The sequence below is a fragment of the Rhinolophus sinicus genome, chromosome 4 (genome assembly GCF_057876585.1).
Source record: "Rhinolophus sinicus isolate RSI-liver-muscle chromosome 4, RSI-T2T, whole genome shotgun sequence".
NCBI lineage: Eukaryota > Metazoa > Chordata > Mammalia > Chiroptera > Rhinolophidae > Rhinolophus > Rhinolophus sinicus.
This window is the reverse complement of record NC_142504.1, coordinates 68007900-68028302: the sequence shown is the minus strand read 5'-3', so window position 1 is coordinate 68028302 and position 20403 is coordinate 68007900. Positions and strand designations below refer to the sequence as shown.

At 38.1% G+C, this 20403-nt stretch overlaps 1 protein-coding gene across 2 annotated transcripts in view; it reads left to right on the top strand.

Moving 5' to 3' along the window:
* Positions 1 to 18201, top strand: part of RAB12 (RAB12, member RAS oncogene family) — a 31209-nt gene extending 13008 nt beyond the window's left edge. Inside the window, exons 2-6 of one of the 2 annotated variants that reach the window (XM_019755759.3) lie at positions 6533 to 6593; positions 12956 to 13094; positions 15183 to 15272; positions 15916 to 16008; positions 17004 to 18201. In XM_019755759.3, the coding sequence (XP_019611318.2) occupies positions 6533 to 6593; positions 12956 to 13094; positions 15183 to 15272; positions 15916 to 16008; positions 17004 to 17117 (497 nt within the window). In that variant the 3' untranslated portion in view covers positions 17118 to 18201. Of the gene's footprint in view, positions 1 to 6532; positions 6594 to 12955; positions 13095 to 15182; positions 15273 to 15903; positions 16009 to 17003 lie in introns of both variants that reach the window. The other variant, XM_019755758.3, reaches the window with a different exon arrangement.
* Positions 18202 to 20403: the final 2202 nt, after the last annotated feature.

Sequence of the window (20403 nt, the reverse complement as noted above, 5' to 3'; positions counted from 1 at the left end):
ATGTAAAAGAAAGTCCTATTTAGGGTATTCCATTTTCTTCAACACACTTACTTTTGCCATTCCCATATTCTGGTTAATGCTTTTGCTCTCCCCCTTTTTATGTTTTGGTTGCCACAAATTGTCCCTTTTGATGGTGGTCAAATAGCCTCGTTTAGTATTTCTTGTAGTGCAGGTCGTGTATTAGAAAATTCCCTCAGCTTCTGTATGTCTGGAAAAGTCTTTATTCCTCCTTCATATCTAAAGGATATCTTTGCTGAATATATTATTCTGGGCTCATAATTTCTCTCTTTCAATAGTTTGAATATTTGATTCCACTCCCTCCTGGCTTGTAGAGTTTCTGCTGAAAATCTGATGATAATCTAATGGGCTTTCCTTTGTAGGTTACTGTCTTCTTTTCCCTGGCTGCCTTGAGGATTCTTTCTTTGTCATTGATTTTAGACAGCTTCAATACAATGTGCCTTGGAGAAGGCCTATTGGGATTGAGGTAATTAGGTGTTCTATTTGCTTCTTGGATTCAAGGATCCAGTTCTGTCCACAAGTTTGGGAAGTTCTCATCGACAATTTGTTTGAATATATTCTCTGTTCCTTTCTCTCTTCTCCTTCTGGTATGCCCATTATTCTTATATTGCTCTTTCTGATGGAGTCAGAAAGTTCTTGTAGAGTTCTTTCATTTCTTTTAAGTCTCGTCTCTTTCTTCTTCCATCTGTGTCATTTTCAGGTTTCTGTCTTCGATGTCACTGATTCTTTCCTCCATCTGGTCAACTCTACTACCTAAGCTGGCTATTTCATTCTTAGTTTCTTCTATTGAGTTCTTAATCTCCAGAAATTCTATTTGGTTCTTTTTTTAAATTTCAATCTCTTTTGTAAAATGCTCATGTTGTTCTTTGATTGTGTTTCTGAGTTCATTAAACTGTCTTTCTGTGTTTTCTTCCATCTCATTGAGTTTTTTCAGAACTACAATCTTGAATTCTCTGTCATTTAAGTCATGTGTTTCCATATCTTTAAATTCCTTTTCGGGAGACTTTTCACTTTCTTTCTGAGTTGTCTTGTTGCCTTGGTTATTCATGGCAATTGCTGATTTATTATTTCTCTTCCTAGACATCTACAGGAGTGGCTTCTGCAACAGCTTGATATGAAGAGGTCTTTCTTTTGTTTTCCAGTACTTGTTGGTAGAATGTTTTATTTTCTCTCCGAATGCAGCCTTTTTTTTCTCTCTCACATGGTAGTGCTATGTTTTCTCTGCACTATTCCAGCTTCTCACACAATGGGGGGATTCCCTGGGAGACGGGCTTCTCCTCTGTTAATAGTTCACCTGGGTCACAGGGTGCAGTGTCGTGCGGGTATGCAGAGAGCTTTTGGAGTTCCAAAGCTCTTCCTGCTCCAGATTCAGAGCCTTGAGTTCATCAGTTCTGTTTACTCCTGCAGGGATCCGCCCAGATAGGTGGGGCCAGGGGCGGGGTGAGTTGTGAGAGGTGGCCCAGAGCAATGGCCCACCACCACAGCCGGTCCTGCTTCCATAGCTCCCTCCCCTTTGCCGGAACTAGTTGGGCTGTGAATCTGTATCTGCGGTTCACAGTTCTCAGAACAGCAAATATTCTGTTGTTTTGATCTGACACTGCTACTGTTCCGCTTCTAGCACCAGGCAGGTGGGGCCGGGGCGAGCTCTGGGAGGGTAGGAGGGGGCAGCTAGTCTCAGTGCCTAAGGCTCCATTCTCTGCTGGGCAGTGAGGGTTTAAACCACCGTTTTCATCCTTCTTCCCTCAGTCTTTTCTCCGAGGTCTTCCATGAGCGTTGGGTTCAGCCGTGTTATATGCTGTCTCCTCAGCCCTGTGGGCCATAAGCGGAGCCCTAGCAGTCTGAGTTCTTCCCTCTCCCGCAGCTGCGGTAGTTCCGGGAAGCAGCGAGCTTGGCGCACTGAGCTAGGTCTGCGTCCTGCGCCTGCGCGGCTCCGGCTCCGCACTTCCCCCTTCCGTCCTCCCCCGCTTGTGCGATTCGCCCACCTTTAGATGCATTCAGTAGTGGGCCTCTTCGTCTTGCCTGTCCACTGTGCAGGGAGTCCTTTGTGGAGTTATAGTTATTTGATTCGTTGTAAATTCCAGGGGAGATTTACAGAGGCTCACCTCACGCCGCCATTTTGATGAAGTCTCTGTATTACCCTCTTTTCCTTTATATAGTGCTTTCATTTTCTCTCTCAACTCAGTGAAAATGCTGGAAATCCTCTCTCAGTAGAAATATGATATCCAAAACTGGATGACACTGTATATCCTTGAAAGAAAAGCCACTTTACAAATTTAAGATGGTTGTTATAAAGTGGCAATAAAATCACAACCACTGTTTGAATTGAGATTTATTTCAAAGTCTGAAATCCTTCAACTTCCTGAAAATGTTAAGTAAAATAAAATAAAATCGTTGGTGATGGGGTAGGGCAGAGAAGAAAAAGGGTAGGACGTCTGTTCAGCCGTAATCATAGGCGTGGACCATGGTGTTATTTTTGCGTTTATTTAGCTTTTTCTGGAAAGGAATGTGCAGAAAGAAGCGTCTGTTTATTTTTGTTGTTTTCATTTTTGTAAGTTCTTATGTCCCAGCAAAAAGAAATACAGTGATGTTTTGGAAATGTTTTGTCTTAAGGAGAACTTACAGATCTTATCAGCACTAAATATACCTATTTTTGATGCTATTGCTAAGATTTATGAACTACAACTACAAAGAAAAAAGACAAATTGCAAAGTTAAGCTTTGCTCTTTAACAGCTTGATGGTGATTCTGGGTCATTTGCAGAACATTTCACTTTTCCTTTTTTTCACTCATCTGACTTTCATTGTAACAACTTTTCATTGTGAACACTGTTATAAATTTGAGTCTAGGTTCAACCAGCATGTGCTGTGGCCTTAAAGCATATTACCTTGTCCTCTCCACTGGTGTTTTCCTCCGTAAGATGCAGATAACAGTGCACTCATTGGACTGCTGCAGGATTCCATGTGTTGGAGTCGGCACAGCATGTTTGACAAATATCCACTGTTGTTACTATTAAAGGTAATTAAGATCAAGAAGAAGACACAGTGACTCAAGTAGAGCATTCAGTGTACACCTGTTGATTTGGGATTATAGCCCTGTGACTTATGTACTTCCTTTCTGATTAAAATATTTCTAGAAAGACTTCTATAACGTTAGTAAGCTTAAAGAAAGGTAAGCTCCTGTTGGCAGAATAATTCACCTAGTGGACTACTTCCCATCTAAGTGACTGCATAATTGTAGGAGAAATGAAATACTCTGTTTCTGGAGTGATGTATGTATGCTGGGCACCCCTGCATTTCACTGCTGCTATCCTACCGCTCTGCCCACCAAACACACTATGAACATCTGCCCCCCTTACTACTTAAGTGTTTTCTTTGGGCTTTAAAAAAAAAAGAAATGAGTTCTGAATTTCCCTAAATTTTCCAAAAAGAGTCAGCATTTCTCCTTACATATCTAGCATTTGGTGGAGAAGAAGGGGCGGGTGTCCATTCTTCAGATTTATTGAGTTGCTATTGTGTGCCAGGCAGTGCCATAGACTTTCGGGAGTCAAAGGTGACTGTGCCCTCAGAGGGGACACCAACAAAAAGGAGCAGTGATGTGGTGTGAGAGCCAAAAGAGAGTTCAGGTCCAAGAACTGGGAACACATGAGGAATGAGGATAAGTAAGGGGTGAGGCCCTCAGAGAGGTTCACACAGGAAGTCCCTGAGGACTTAAAAGGTTTCTGGGCCAACAAAGAGGTTCTCTAATGAGGACAGCAGAGAAGAGCGTTTCTTTGCCAGATGCTCGGGTGTTGATTTAGGTCAGTGTTGACTAGTCTTTGAGGATGAGTAGCTTCCCCTCTGTTAGTCGAGAGACCCATAGGAATCTGGGTTTCCGGCAAGGGCTGTGGATGGAAATAAAGTTGCCACCTTTTTGGTCCCCGTTTGTTTATAAATATGGGGCCTGGGGAGTCCTCCTCAGTGAGGAGCTTCTCTGTGCTGATTTTTCCCAAAACTAATCTGATGAATATTTAAGGCTGTTAATGACTTGTTACCTTTCATTAAGGATCGTTGTAATTTCTGTGACATGCAAATAATAAAAGTAGACAACATTAAGAGATACTTTTGATATATAAGAAGGTTTTTAAGAATATTTAGTTGTATATTTTGGTACAAGAATATGTTTTAAGCCATAAATTGGAGTAAGTTTTTGGTCATTATACGCCACTTGGTGTCTGTTTGATGTGATAAAGGATGTTTCACTTAAGAAAGAGGAGTAATTTAATGAACTGTTTTCTTTTATGGAGTTTTAGATTTAACCACTGGTTATTTTTCTGTTGTTGTTAGTTATCTTGTCATTAATCTACTCCCTAAAGCTAGATAGTCTTCATTTTGGCTAAACAGATTATTAATCCTATTCGCTATCATCTTTGTTTTCCTATTAAAATTAGTCATGTATTTATAATCACATGGCGATAACATTATCACTTATTTCCTGATTTTGAGTATTAGTATCCTTTTACTTTTATTCATTAAACTTTGTGGTTACAAAATAGTCCTAGTGTAGGACTGCTAAAGTTGGATAAGTTATTCAAGTTGGTTGAAAAAGAGTATCTGACATGTTCAGGTTCAGAACAATTCTTAGCAGATAGAACAACCTAATCAAAACAAAAATTATTTGCTCTGGCTGTTTCAAAGGATTCTTTTAGTTGATTTGAAGCAGAGCTCATAAGAGAAGTATCATCTGCCAGCTCTTTTCAATAAAGTCATGTTAGACAAAAGTTACAGCTCCCTTAACTAAAACTTTAAAAAAAAAAGTAACTGGAAACAAAAGTAAAATAGAACAGTAGTCATGACAAAATATGAATTTGATTTGTAAATTACTACCACAGAGTAACATGGTAAGGTCCCAACTTGATGCTAAAATGCAGAATACAGTATTTTGTCATTGAGCTATGCCTTTTTAAAATCAGAACAGAAATCTCTCTAGGCTGCTGTTTGTGCCTTGGAGCATATCACTTGAAGCCATGCTCTTCTCTTGGGGTTGAGTCATTAAGGAACTCTGAGGGTGTCGGTGGTACACAAACATGCTTCCTGTTTCAAGGCTGTTTTAAAGTGTCATTTGACTGAAAAAATGTGTTCCAGAACTGAAAGTGAAATTGAATTAACCAGGTTTCATTCACTCGGTGACATTTGAAATCATGTCTGGTGTAAGAGATTAAGAATTGAAATGTAGTAGAGTATGCTGTAGCTTTGTTTTCTTGTGACATTTGATATTCATGCAGTTTTTCTGTATTGTATAGATGAGGGCTGCTGCCCTGCCCCCGCCCAGGGTTATAAACATGTCTTTTGGTATTGCATTGGTGTCTACAGTGTGTTACTAATTATAAAAGCCAGTCACATGCTGTTCGCTTCACCTCAAGAACCTCATCTGACTTTGAAGTGTTGCATCAGTTCCCTGAGGTTCAGAGCCTGGAAGTGGGGTGTCCCTGCTCTCCCTGTGGCCATGTGGCACTCAAACTGGCAGACACGGCCCCTGCCTGTTGGAGGCCCGGCAGCATGGGGATCCTACAGAGCAGTCGGGAAGTAATTCCTGTAGAGAATGTGTTTCTCGTTCTCAAATTTAGCCAGCATTCCTTTGGTTTATTTTTCTTAGTTGTGAAAATTGTGTAAAACATATTATTCTGAAACACTTAAGTTTTCTGTAACTGACAAGCATATAAGGTATCATACATAAATGAAAATTTGGTTTCAAAGAAACAAAAACTCATAGATACAGACAACAGTTTAATAGTTACCAGAGGGTAAGGAGGGAAGAGGGTAATTGAATAGGGAAAAGGGGATCAAATATATGGTGATGAAGAACTGATTCTGGATGGTGAACACACAAAGCAGTGTATAGATGATGTATTATAGAACTGTACACTTGAAACCTATGTAATTTTACTAACCATTGTCACCCAATAAATTGAAAGAAAAAGAAAATTTGATTTAAAAACTATCTGAAGCTTTGAAGGCTGAATTAATTGGAAAGGGACAGAGAGACATGGTGGTTTGCTTCTTAAAATTAAAATAAATAAACATTGGGTATGTTATTTTGTGTGAGTAAATTTTTAAAAAATAATTCCTCTCCCACACTATTGACAATATAATAAAAGAAGTCATGTTAAGTTTCCAGTGTTCTGTGTAAGAATTTTCCCCAAGATAATATTCTTTTAAAGGCATGTTAATATAATTTTAAATGATTTTTATGCTAAACTTGTGGTAGTAATAAATTATATTATGAATATCAAATGCTACATAAATATTTCAGAATAAAACATAACATAGCTTGACTTTTATAGTTGTGTATTGATGTGTAGAATGACTGGGTAGTCACAAATACTGGTGTACTTCTGCTTTTTTCTTTTGGGATTTAGTGATCGGGTTTTTTTGGTTTGTTTTTCTGATAAGGGTATGAAAATGTACAAATCGGATTATGTTTTGTGACAGATTGCATCTTTATTGTTTTTGCTTCATCTTCATTTGTTTTATTTACAGGTGTTGACTTTAAAATCAAAACTGTAGAACTAAGAGGAAAGAAAATTAGATTACAGATCTGGTGAGTGGAGAATCTGCACCTTTAATTGCCCTATGTGTTTAACAGCCCATACGCTTGTCTAATAAAATTAACCATTTGAGCTGGTTTGCCTCTCCTACTTTTCCTCTCCTTTGCTCATGTTTAAATAAAATGAACAGTGAGAGGTCGAATTTAGAAAACTACTTATTTCGTGCTCCATTTGCACATGGGGAGTTGTGGAAAGAAGAACATTACTTTAATGATAGTTCGGAGCCTTTATGCCTCTATTTTCAAATCATTTGAGAAAACTGTCATCACTAAAATGATTGCTAAAATGATTGTCTTCGTTTTTCAAGTTATTTTGTTTGATAGTATTCAAAGAAAGTCCAGTATGTTTCTAACCAGATTTGCACAGTTTTAAGGCAGATCACCCACAGACAGTTCGGGGGTGTCTTTGGTGGCACAGTGCCCCATTAATGCCAACTGAGAATGAATCCACAGTCCCTTTTCTCACATTGTAATCGTATGAGAGACCAAACCAGCTGTGTTACAGCTGTGTCCAGCTCTAAGAGCTTTCTGTAGGCTCTCTGCAGCCCACAGGAGGGCATTCAAAAACCCATCTGTGGAGAAAGGATCAGGTCTGGTGATGGTTTAAAAGTAACTGCTGAGGTGTTCTGAGAATGCCCTTTTGTTTTTAACGGCACAGCTGCAGTGTACTCAGCTTACTAACTCCTCTCGGCAGGTCAACCTCAGCTCTGAGTGTCTGTCCACCATGTGTGTGTTTGCTTTCATCTACGTTAATTGCTGCCTCATCTATGGCATCATCGGTCACCTAATGCTTGAGTGTTAGTGCCATGCCTTCATTCTCCATCCGTGCCGTGTCCCTGTCTGGGGCACGGCTGCAGCCGAACCAGCATCGCTTGCCCACTGGAGGGGTCTGAGGTAATGTCTTCATTTGGTCATCTGTGACTATGTAACCCACTGTAAGGGTTTGTTGGGTTTTGTTGAGTTTTTTCATGTTTTTCATTTTCGTATTTTGGTTTTTGACTTGATTATAAAACATTAACAGTCTTGCCTAAATTCTTGATAAGGAAAAAAAAATGGGTATTTCTTATTAGCCCATGATTGGAAAGGCAGCCCATTTTTTGAACTCTGGAAATGACAACAAAGTATCTTTTACATGAGCTATTGTTTCTAAATGAAAGCTCTTTAATGTAAAGACCATCTTTAAAAGGATTCAGGGTATGTCCACCTCTGTACATAGCATAGCACCTGTGGGTGAGACACTTTTTGATGGAGTTTGCCTCGCAAAGGAGATATAGCTAATACTAGAATGTTTGTGAAGCTTGCTTAGTGGATGACAGCAGTGTCTAAATGACATTGTGGCCTGTCTAAAAAGACAGACCTTAATTAATGTATTAATACTATAGTTTTCATCTCAGGCAGTAGTAATCTGATACACAAAAGTGTTTCCAAATGTCCCTGGAGCTCTGCCCACTGAAGTCTGTGCTGGTGACATTGGATACTTCTGGAATCTCACTTCAGTGCCTTTGAATGTGATCTAAGAAGGCCCTACATTATGAATTCCAGTCCCCGGGGGAAAGTATGATAGTGCAGTTCTGAGAAATACATGGGACACCCGGAAAATACTTCTCTCTTGGATATAAAAGCATTCCCCCAAATAACTCCTCCTCTGCTTCTCCTTGGTTCATCACTCCTCAAACTTCGTCCTCAAATTTTTCAAAACTACAACACTGGTGAAAAATATAACTGGTGGGGGGGGATAAGATTCATTGAATTTATTGAAAGGTTGATTGCAAGTTTTCTACAGGGAACATCCCAGTGTTTCAGATAGGAAGTAGGACTTGTATCATTATTGTTATCCAGTAGGTAGAAAAGAAGTATTGAAGTCATGGTTCATTATTTAAAGTCATACGTGGCTTATTTTGGAGTTAGCAGCAGTCCTTGTGCTGTGTCCGTTGTAATTTGCTTTGTCGTGGGCATGTTGTCATCACTTTACTGTCTGTCACCAGTTGGTGGCATAGGAGGAGCCAATGTAATTGGAAAGAGCTCTTCAAAGAGACTGCTGATAATAGCTGTGCTCCGTGTTTAGACCATCAATGCATGAGAGCACTGCTAGTCGATTTTCATAGAGAGGTGTTATTAGAAGAAGTGCATTTTTTCTTGATGATTTCTGGGTGTAGCCAATCTAAAAAAATATTGTTTACTGTAGATTCCTAACAATTTAAGGTACCAAAAGCTACAGTTGTTATTGTCACATTTTTAGGTCACATTTTATGTCATTGCCACATTTTTCAGTTCCTTGATTATCTGTGGTTAGAAAAAGGACCATTTTCACATCTCTGTACTTAAAGTGTTTCTACGTGACTAAAATTAAAATGTATCTGCTAGAATATAGTTTCATGAATTTACATCCAAATGCTACCCTGGAAGTTATACACGGTCACTACAGTCATGGAGTCGAAATGGACTTGAAGCCACGAAATCTGTGTCCTACCTTTAGGCAAACGTAGAGTTAAAATGAGTCATATAAGGACCCCTCATTCTGTTCATGTGCCAGTCTTCACTGTTGAGGAATTGGGTTTTCACCAGTGTTCCTATAGTGACATCAAACTCCTTTTCTTTCATTCTGTGCTTGGAAGAGGCGGAGCATTTCATACACTAAAATTGGTTCCTGTCCTTCAGATTAGTAATTGTGTCATTTAACTGGATATATTAAATGCAACAAATAAGAATCTTTGTATTTTCAAAACATCATTGTATTACCGAATTGAGGAATTAGAAATTACAAGAAATTTTCAATTTGCACCAAAAGCAGAGAGAGAAATAATAGTAAGATCACGTGCTAGCTGCACTAAATGATGATTTAGCTGACATTAATAAACTGCAAATCTAGAAATCAGCTCTTTATTACTGCAGTGAAAATTCGGATTCATGGAGGTAAAAAAGAGGAAATATTAGGATGCTGCATCTTTATAGAAAGCTAAAAGCATGATAAGATTGGTACTTATCATCTAAATTTTTGAAAAGTGGAGACTTGTATGGGATTTATATGGTACTGGCATATAGTAGGTATTTAATAAATACTTATTGAACTTATCAACATTTCATTTATCCTGTTGACCACATATGATAGCAGATAATTTAGTAGGGAAAATAAATCAAGTCAAGAAGCTGCTGAGAGAAATAGAAAATAAAAATTTTCACAACCCAAATATTTTGGGAATATGGCATAGTCTCTCAAAGGAAGATGCTTTTATAGCTCAAGCATTCAGATTCAGGCACAAGAAGATGGAATTTAAGGAATGGCCTTAAATGGAGAGTAGTGAACTAGTTTATGTTTCCTCATTGGGATTTTTATAAATTAATTTGCTCATTTATTTGTGTTGGAATGATTGCCTCAGATTTTGCATTTCGAGGTCTTTTTTTGTGTGTCTGACTTAAGCCAACAGAGACAGCTAACTTCTTAATGTTTCTAAGATCCCTAAGTATGCTATTCATGCAACAGGTTTTTTTTTAACTATATCAAAAATGCCTTTGATTGTTGGATTTTTATTAAAACTACTTTAGAGATCTGTACAACATTGTGCCTATAGATAATAATAGTGTATTTTACACGTAAAAATCTCTCAAGAGGGTAGATCTCATGTATCTTTCCACAGTAAAATAAAAATTTTTCAAACACTTCTGTTATCTCTAATTTCTCTGTTCCTGAGCCCCTAATTTCTGGATTCTAATTCGTTGAATGTGTATAGAAATGAATGTGAAGCTTAATTTTACTTGGAATAAAGATTTATTAAAGCACGTAATTCCCAAAATGCTCAATGAAGATCTTACATCTGATTGCTGTTTAAATTTGTGTAGCTATATTGTGCTAACCACAGATTTTAGAATAGAAAAATGTATTATTTTTGCTTTTTAAAGAAACGAGTGTGAGATGTTCTTGATAGTATTCAAATATTTTTTAAAACATTAAAAATATTTGATCAAATCCTAATGTGAACAAGCCACAACTTGAGATAGGATGGCAAACCGTACTCTGAAAGATTTAACTCTTTATTGGTTTGAAAATATTAATTATGCCTCCAGAAATAATTTTATTCATTGATTCCTGATGTAAATGAAATCGTATTGAATCTTGCGCACCTCTCTTGAAGGTGCTTATTAGTGTGACCTTTAAGTTGTTTTTAGAAATCCTGAAGAATTCAGTCCCCATCTATCATATTCAGTTTTCCAATTCTTTGGCAGTTCCGAGTCAAAAAATAAAGTTTATTTTGCCTCGAAGTGGCATTAACTTTCTACATTTTAAACATGTAGCTTTTTGTTCTGCACATGTTTATTGATGGCCTGCTCTGGGCCAGTTACACTGCTGGACCCTGGTGGGGAAAAGCAGACCAGCCTTGGCCCTCCTGGCCCTTCCAGTTGAGGGCAGCAGGGGATTCTTACATCCTCTGGAACAAAGCAAATGGTTTTCCTTTTATGTGAAAATGAACTTACCAAGGAGCTTTCTTGTTTGTTTGGCATAATGTCAGTAATGTGAACTAATTGATGGCAAGTCCAATCTGAATGAAGCCATAAAGTATAGCGCCATTGCCAAAGATTGTTTTAAAGACACAGTCCCACACGGTATACCTCAAGGCAAGTGGCATTTGGAAAACGTTGCACACTGTGTCCCCCTTTTGGAAACTCATGATATTCTGCTATAGGCTTTGAATAACCTTGCAGTGAGGAACCTTATTTTTGCTATTCCATTGCCCCTAGCTTACTTCACCATGACTCACCATAGCTCCTGGGAGTATTCCAGGAGTTACAGTTTTTGGGAAAAGCTAAATTATAGATCATCTTTCAAGAAATTGTTTTCCTGATCAGAAGCCCTGCTCTGTTGAGCCTCATTTGTCTCAAGCAGTTTCTTGGCTTATTAGATGGAGAAAATAGGTCTCAGCCAGCTTCTGAATACTATTCGTGTGCTTATGTCACTCTTCATGCTGAAATGGTGACCTCCCCCTGGAGAAGAAGTTCTTAGATTTCTAGAAGAATTAAGAAAATAACAAGACCAATTCTATAGTGGAGGATTCTTACCAACAAAATCACATATTAGCTATTGAGGTTGGTTAAAGGAGAGTTGTGGGTTTAAATTATTGTCCATACATTTTTCTTTGTTAATAACTGCCCTTTCATAGAGGGTGTTACACTTTCCACCTTTTTTAACATCAGGAAACAGCTCAGTTCAGAAAGATTGAGTTCTCCAAAGAAGCAAGAACAGTCCAATAGATACTTGGGAGTCTTAAGGACACTGCCCTGGCCCCGCTTACTGGAGCAGAACTTACCAGAAACTGCTCTTGTCCACCCCCAGATAGGATTTGAGTCAGTGTTTTTGAGGAAATTAGGGAAATAACATACATGTCTGTTAATACACCATTTTATAGAAGCAAAATACCCAGAAAAACCAACTGGAGCATAATACTTTATGATTTAAAAATAGAACAGTTTAGCATCAGCCCACTACCTGATTCTTTGTTCCTCTTTGCTGTTCCTCTTATCATGTTTCCCCGAAAATAAGATCGATCTGGACCATCAGTTTTAATGCGTCTTTTGGAGCAAAAATTAATATAAGACCCGGTCTTATTTTACTATAATATGAGACTGGGTAATATAATATGTAATACAATACTGGGTCTTATATTAATTTTTGCTCCAAAAGACACATTAGAGCTGATGGTCTGGCTAGGTCTTATTTTCGGGGAAACATGGTATTCTTTCATAACAATTTTCCTCACAGTGTAGTAAATTGGGGACTTAGAGCCTTCTAGAACAAAGTTTATGGTTTTGTGGAGGAGAAAAGTGTGGTCAAGTGCACTTATGTAGTTTATGGTAATAATTACCTTATACTTGTATAATTTTACTCTACAATGTCAAAAAATTCATTACAACGCTACTGTTCACTTAAGTGGGCCACTTAGGTACAAGTTAAGAAATCAAAACTTACTTTTATGCTTAATGATATTTCTGTATGAGTTTTCACATTGGAAAAACATTTCATTTGAAAAAATTAAGATTCTGCTATGTACAGAATTTTAGCATCTTTTAATTTTGTGGGATCTACCTTATTCCCCCTTTTATGACTTTTTGTCATGAAAAATTCTCATTTTCTTATTTTCAATATATTGGTTTGAAAGAAATTGGGACTTTACGTTTTTTTGTTTAAGGGTTTAACTAGCTCAGAAAATCTGTCCCCACTGATAATGAATATGCAGACATGAGAAATTGCCTGGGAACTTGAAGGAAGTAGCCTGGTGGGGCCACCGTCCCTGTTTGCATTGGAATGTGGAGTTGCTTACTATGGTTATTGTTGGAGAACTGATTTTTTTGCTGCTGTTTCTTAGGGACACAGCAGGTCAGGAGAGATTCAACAGCATTACCTCAGCTTATTATAGAAGTGCCAAGGGGATCATATTAGTATATGATATTACTAAGAAGGAGACATTTGATGATTTGCCAAAATGGATGAAGATGATTGATAAGGTAGGTGTTGCATTTTCTACTCAGGTGTGAACTCTCTGGGTGTTTCCTTATAAAAGGAAGGAGAAAATGTGTTTATGAAGCTTGCTTTTACATACTAAACATCATTTAATCCATATTACAACAGTCAAAGTAGGTGTATATTCCTGTTACCCCAAACCAGCTTATAAAGAATAAAATCAGGATTTTGATTCTGGTACCATGGGCTGTCTGACTTTAAAGCCCAGACATGTTCATTCCGCTCTATCGCGCTGCTTCCATGGATTTGGGTGCCGGACGTTCCTGTTTCTGCAGAAAGTTCACTTGGACATGCATTTTGTGAGTGTCCACAGAGTAACAGCCTCGAGGAGATGGCCTTCTCCATGGGGCCTGTGGACACTACAAGGACCTCAGCCATTCACTGGACATCTTCCCTTACAATTGTCGATGTCCTTTAGTTCATTTCAAACAGGAGAAGATTTTTACCCTTTGGCTTATGACCGACTATATATAGATAACCTGTGCACATTTAGAAGACAGCAGTTGAGGGTGAGATGTGGTGGTATGTATACAGTGACGATATTTTGAGAGTTTTCTTTCCTTTATACAAAATTTGATGTTTAGTTCCTTTGCATAGCAAGCATATTTAATATATTATAAATTGGATTTTTGTTTGCAAATTGTATTAAACCCATGTGTTAGATAATGTTGGAGAATGTTTATTTGCTAGTTTTACCAAGCCTGTTATCAACGTGTTTTGTGCCTCTTTCAAATGTGTTAGGGACAAGGGACATAGATGAGCGGGAGCAGGCTGAGGGCAGAGCCCGCCTTAGGACCCATTCAGCGGTCCATCATGCCCGGGCTCTGGGCTTTGCGATGGCGTGTTCCTGGAGTGATTCCTCCCATGCTAAAGCCATAGAGTGTACTAAGGAAATTAGAAAGGGCAATCCTCATTGCTGGTTAAAATTTTCAGAATGGAACGAATTTAAAACCGAAAACAATGACCTTAATCCTCGGGGCCCTATTAGGTACTTCAGTTTGTGAACCTGTTGAGGTTTAGTGTTCTCCTCCCTTTCATACTTGACTCTTGCGTTTTATCTGTTTTTGAGGAAGTACTGTCATTTCTTGAGTGCTCACTGTGCACCAGGCACTATACTTACTCCACACCAGTCTATTACTCTCACCTGTACATTACTGATAAGGAGACCAAGACCCTGAATAACTTGGCCAAGGTCATGCCATTCAGATGCTTTTTGCTGCAGGCTATCTCAAGTAATGTTTTGGAATACGTAATATCAAATGAGTTATTCAAGAGATTTTAACCTTTTTAAAGAGAAATTCTATTGTGCCTGTATTTTAAAACTTAGAAATGTAGCTTGACTCTTTTCCTGATTATAAAATTAATGCTGCCTCCTTATTACAGAAAATTTGGAAAATCAAGAAAAGCACACAACTAAATTTTTAAAATCTGTAATTCTGCCGTCCTGAAAAATCAAATTGGCTTCCTACTCCATTTAGTGTTACAGCCTGCTTATATCACTAAATATTCTATCATGAAGGCCTTCCTGTGTCATTCAGTGTTCTCCAAAGCATGTTTTGTTTTGTTTTGTTTATGGCTGCATTCTTTTATGTACCTTAACTTATTTCATTCTTTACCTGTTTTGTTGGACTTTTAGGTGTTTTGATTGATGATCATTTTAAGTATAGGGCTTTGCCTGTATTTGAATCACTTCCTTAGGGTAGATTCTAAGGAATTATTGGTCAAGGACTAAGCACACTGGTTTGTAGTGCCTTTTACCATGTTGCTTTCTAAAATGTTGTGAGTCCTGTAAGACCTGTCATATACACAATAACCAGTCCTGCCTGGGACAGGGGGATGCTCAAAGATTTGTGGAGTGAATGAACAAATGAGTGAAAAATAATTGGATTGGTTTACATTTCCTGTCCCCATATGACAAGGCCCGTCTTTGAAATGCAGCTTTTTTTTTTTAATTAAATTTATTGGGGTGACAATTGTTAGTAAAATTACATAGATTTCAGGTGTACAATTCTGTATTACATCATCTATAAATCCCATTGTGTGAAATGCAGCTTTTTTTTTTAATTCCACAGTATGCTTCAGAAGATGCAGAACTTCTCTTAGTTGGAAATAAGTTGGACTGTGAAACTGACAGAGAAATCACCAGACAGCAAGGTGAAAAGGTGAGAGAAATAAGGGGAGCAGAAGAGAGAAATCACAGTTCCCACACTTTGTACATTTATCAGTGGATACGCTTTCTTATAACAAATTACTTATTTTTTAAATCGTAAAATAATTATACATTTATCACTTAATCACGTCCTTCTCATATGTTCGCTCTTTTCAACTTTCTGCTCCCTTAAATTCATTTTGAAATGGAAGCAGAAAACCATGTTTAGTATATGCTGCATTGTTATCTAACCTGACATTTTATACAGAGAAACATTTTTTTAAAGTGTAAAATTGCTTTTATGGTTTTCTCTTACTCTAATGTATTTTAACCTTACTTGGGGAAGCAGTGATATTCACATTTTAAATGTCAGATACGTTAGTTTTAGAAACTTGGGCACGTAATTTAACTTGAAGGTCTCAGTATCACCGTTGGGATATGTTTTGTTATTTACTTATAATGTATGAATTTGCCGTACTTGTGAACTTTATGGTTGAGTGTCAGCAGCACTTTACAAACCTTTAGTCCACCCCTTTCCTTAAAGCTGAAGCCCTAAAGGTGTGCTTCCCCCTGTCATAGGCCTCATGCTCGTATGTTAGATTACATTGCACCACACACAGAGAAAAAATAATTTTTTGTCTTAGTTTGCACAACAGATTACTGGGATGCGGTTCTGTGAAGCAAGTGCCAAGGATAACTTCAATGTGGATGAAATATTTCTGAAACTTGTTGATGACATTCTGAAGAAGGTAAAAAATAATAATCATCTAAATCATGAAAGTATTTCATCTGAAACCTTTTAATTTTTTTTTATTGTTTATTTCTTGGTTGCGAATTTTTTTATTTTGAAAGGGAAGTACCGTAGTTTCTCTCAGCCTTAAGAACCAGGTGAAGTTGTCCGCTCTGCCAGAAGCCTCCAGCTTGCTGTTAGTGGTAGCTATTTCCCTGCCAGTAGTTTTTAGTGTCCTTGGTATTGATGTCAATATATTTGCTGAGCCTTATGTACATTTTGGTGGAGTGACTGAAGCCAGTACAATGTGCCATGTTTATTTGACATTTACTTTTCCTTTTCTCCTGTTTTCCCACAAGGATTAAGTTAGATACAGATGGTGAAGACCTAGTGGAATGTGCAGGTATCTTAGCTGAGAAGCCCCTGGTTCTTGCCTCACTTGGTGCTCTTGTCTCTAGTGGGAGCCTGATTCCATTGCCAAGGCCTTCCCATCATGCTAAGTGCCAGGAAAATTGCTACAGCAGCGATTTCTTCAGGCATCTTTAGGCTTACATTTGGAGATTTTTTTACTAAGAACTTTGTTATTATGACATATGATCTGCTCAGTTCAAACATAATTCAGAAGCTTCTAATAAAATGGTTGTTTATATACTTGCCAAGAGAGTTTCTTTCTTTCTTTAGTAATCATGTAACCCCTGAGAATGCAGAACAGTTTTTTCATTTGTTAATGCACTAAGTTTCCATTATAGTTGGTTATGAAAGTACATGTTTGAGGTCCATCTTGTCTCTTCCACCACAGGGTATGAAGTAGGCTGGACAGTGTTTGTGTTGTAACATGATGCACCTTGAACCTGGTTTTTGTCTTTTGGCTCAATATTTGAATGTCTAATTAAACTTTGATGATTGGAGAGCTTTATATAAAAATGCTTTGTTCTTATGTAATTGTAGGATTTGCAAAGTACTGATGTATACATTGTATTGTTAAAATGTATTTGTCTTTTGTTTATCCTGAAGATGCCCCTGGATATCTTAAGGAATGAGTTGTCCAATAGTATCCTCTCATTACAACCAGAACCTGAGATTCCACCAGAATTGCCTCCGCCAAGACCACACGTCCGATGCTGTTGATTCGCTACTTTGAAGACAAAGTGGAAATAATTCCTGGAAAGGGGAAAATGTTCTATTATGCACTACAATCATTTTGACAATTTCCTTTCGCACTTTGTAATCCAAGTCAGAGCTATACACTAACTTGTAAATATGCAAATAAGCAATCCTGGGTAAGTTTTGGTTATAAATTACATATTTCCCTCCAAATTATTATATTTCATTCATTATCCCAGTGTCTAGTGTACATACACTGGGAAACATAGTACTTCTAATATGAAGAATGGGAGAAATGAAAGGTATAATGTTTCTTGAAATAAATGTCCTTGTTAATTATATTACGAGGACAGAAGATATTCTGATAAGAAAGATTGTGGTGCTTTGCTTACTGTTTTAAAGAAAATTTGTAAAACTGAAGACTTTTGGGGGAAAATACTATCTTAAGTGCTGTTTTTCTTTATTTACAAGACCTTCCCCCCAGCTGTAGCATCTTTGAAGTATCGGAGTGTTTCTGCCACAAAGCAAAGCTCCATTCGTAGCCGTCATTGAAGGTTATTTATTAATGTTATGTAATGGTAGGATATTCCTGGTTAGAGGATAGGATTTGACTTGGTCCTGAGGCCACAGGGTCTCTCTCATGGTTTCCAAATGGACATACCTTATGCTTTTAAGAACTGAAAGATTCAATAAACAAAGAAATGGTTTTGGAACTATAGTGGAAGATTTTAAAACAACGCTGCTGTCCTAAACAAATCCTGTTTAAAGGAATTTTAAATAGATACATTTTACTATATCAAAGAACATTCATGTATTTGCCTAAACATTCTATATCTTTGTAATGATAAATCTTCTCCCCTTTATGATGAAGCTTATTCCTCCTATTAAGCCTAGACTGTGTTCAAATTTTTCTTTTGGTCTGATAATGAATTTGTGAACTCTATCTTTGGTATATCTTTTATTAAACTGCACTGTTTTGTTTAGTCAAGATAAATAAGTAATTACGTATTTGAATAACTTGGCGTGTCTTGAGTGTTGTGATATGAAAAGCATTGTGGTCTTTCTACACTAATGAAGTGCAAATAAAATTTTGTATTTATGAATGACAGTTGAGTTGCCACACTTGTTTGTGTAATTATAAACTGAATAACTGACAACATTCTTCATAAACGCCACCTCTTAATCTTTTGACTGTTTCAGACAAGAAAAATACAGTGTCTTTTGCTGTGGAAAAAATAACTTGGTAGTTTCTCAAAAAGTTAAACAGAAGACAATATCACCCAGCAAATCTGCTTCTGGGTATATTTGCCCAAAAAAATTGAAAGCAGGGACGCAAAGAGATACTTATACACCAGTGTTCATTACAGCATTATTCACAATAGGCAAAAAGTGGAAACATACCAAAATGGCCATCAATAGATCAATGGATAAATAAGTGATATGTTCAAACAATGGAATATTATTCAGCCATAAAAAGGAGATGCTACAACAGAATGAACCTTACCATGTTAAGTGAAATAGGCCGTCACAAAAGGACAAATACTCTGATTCCACTTATATGAAGAACCTAGAGTAGTCAAATTCATAGAGATAGAGACTGAAAAAAATGGTGGTTGCCAGGTCCAGGAGGGTGGGGGAAGTGGGGAATTAGTGTTTAATTGGGACAGAGATTTAGTTAGGGAAGATGGAAAAGTTCTGGACCTGGATAGTGGTGATGGTTGCACAATAATAGCAAGGTATGAGTACTTAATGCTCCTGAACTGCATTTTAAAATGGCTAAATATATATCATGTCAAGAAATTTTTCTGTTTAGTACACGTGCTGCCAGAGCAAGCACAAAATTTCTGATGTAAGTACCATTTGTCATCCAACAGTTATGGATTGGGCTAACAATTTACCTATTATCTTTCCTCCACACCCATTGACTGTGCTCTGCCCCTTGGGCTGGGACTCTAAAGGATTTGCTAGACCCTCCTGCTCTTCCCGTTAAACCTGCTGATAGGAGAAACTTGAGGGACTTGCAAGAAGAAAGGAAGGGGTTTACTGGCCATGTTTCCGTTCCTCTCTGCCCCCTGTGGTAACACCTAACAGTCGGCTTTAGCTTCCAACTTCTTGTGGCCGCCCAGCTGCAGCCTTGTTGCACCCCACTGGCGGTACCAGAGCACTGGGGCTGCCCACCGTCCTGCCTGCCAGGCCATACCCCCAGGCCTGCTAGGCTGCCCTACTATGCATCCCAGCACCTGCTAGGCTGCCCTACTATGCATCCCAGCACCTGCTAGGCTGCCCTACTATGCATCCCAGCACCTGCTAGGCTGCCCTACTATGCATCCCAGCACCTGCTAGGCTGCCCTACTATGTCCTGAACCCAGCAAGTCCTGCTGCTCAGCGCCTGAGCACCTGCGCTGCCACACACCCCAGAAGCTCAGGCCAGCCTGTGGGATCCTTCCTCTGAGCTAAGTTTTGGCAACACCTGATCTCCCTTTGCTCCTTCAGCCTGGGAGTTGCAGTTGCTTCCTTCGGTTATTGGTCATTGAGTTACCTCTTTGTCAGTTTAGCATTTTAACAATTCTGGCTAGTTCCCTGTATTAAATCCCTTTGTTTAAAGATGCCTCCTTGGTGTCTCTTCCTGACTGCTAGAGTACTTGGTTTCAGGAGTGGTCTCAGGAAACAGATCCTGAAAGATGAGTTTAAGAAAAAAATGTTTGCCATGGGCATTTGTGGTTAAAGCAGTAATCTGTGGTCTGTTTTGTATTTACAACTCAATCTTAGCTCCTGCATTTGTGCCTGTCAGCTATAGTACTAACAAAAGCACCATTCTTGTTCAGTAGAGTAGTTTTGGGGTTAAATGCAGGACTTTGCAAGAAGTCTTACTGTGGTTTATAGCTCTTGAGTTTGATTACACATTTGTTCTCTGGTTTCCCAGTATACTTGTAGGGTTTTTTCCTCCAATAAGTAGGATTTTGTGACAGTAGGACTAAGACTTAAATGGTTTCTATACTATTATCCTCCACAATATTTTAGGGGCTGGTTATTTAATATCCGTTTTGTGGGTGATCTCATGACTGGTGGCCTGTCTTGCTCACATCATGGCCCAATAGGCCATCATGTGATAAGCTGAAACTCAGTTTCAGTTTTTAAAGGAAACTCTCCTTTATTAAGCAGTTGTAAATAATACATTGTTTTTATAGCTCATGGTCTTAGATTAGTGTCTCATTTGATTCTCACAGAAACTGAGATGAGTAGAGATGGGTATTAAATAAATGTTGACTTATCCATGTAGATGGAGAGGAACAAAATCCAAAAAAGTACA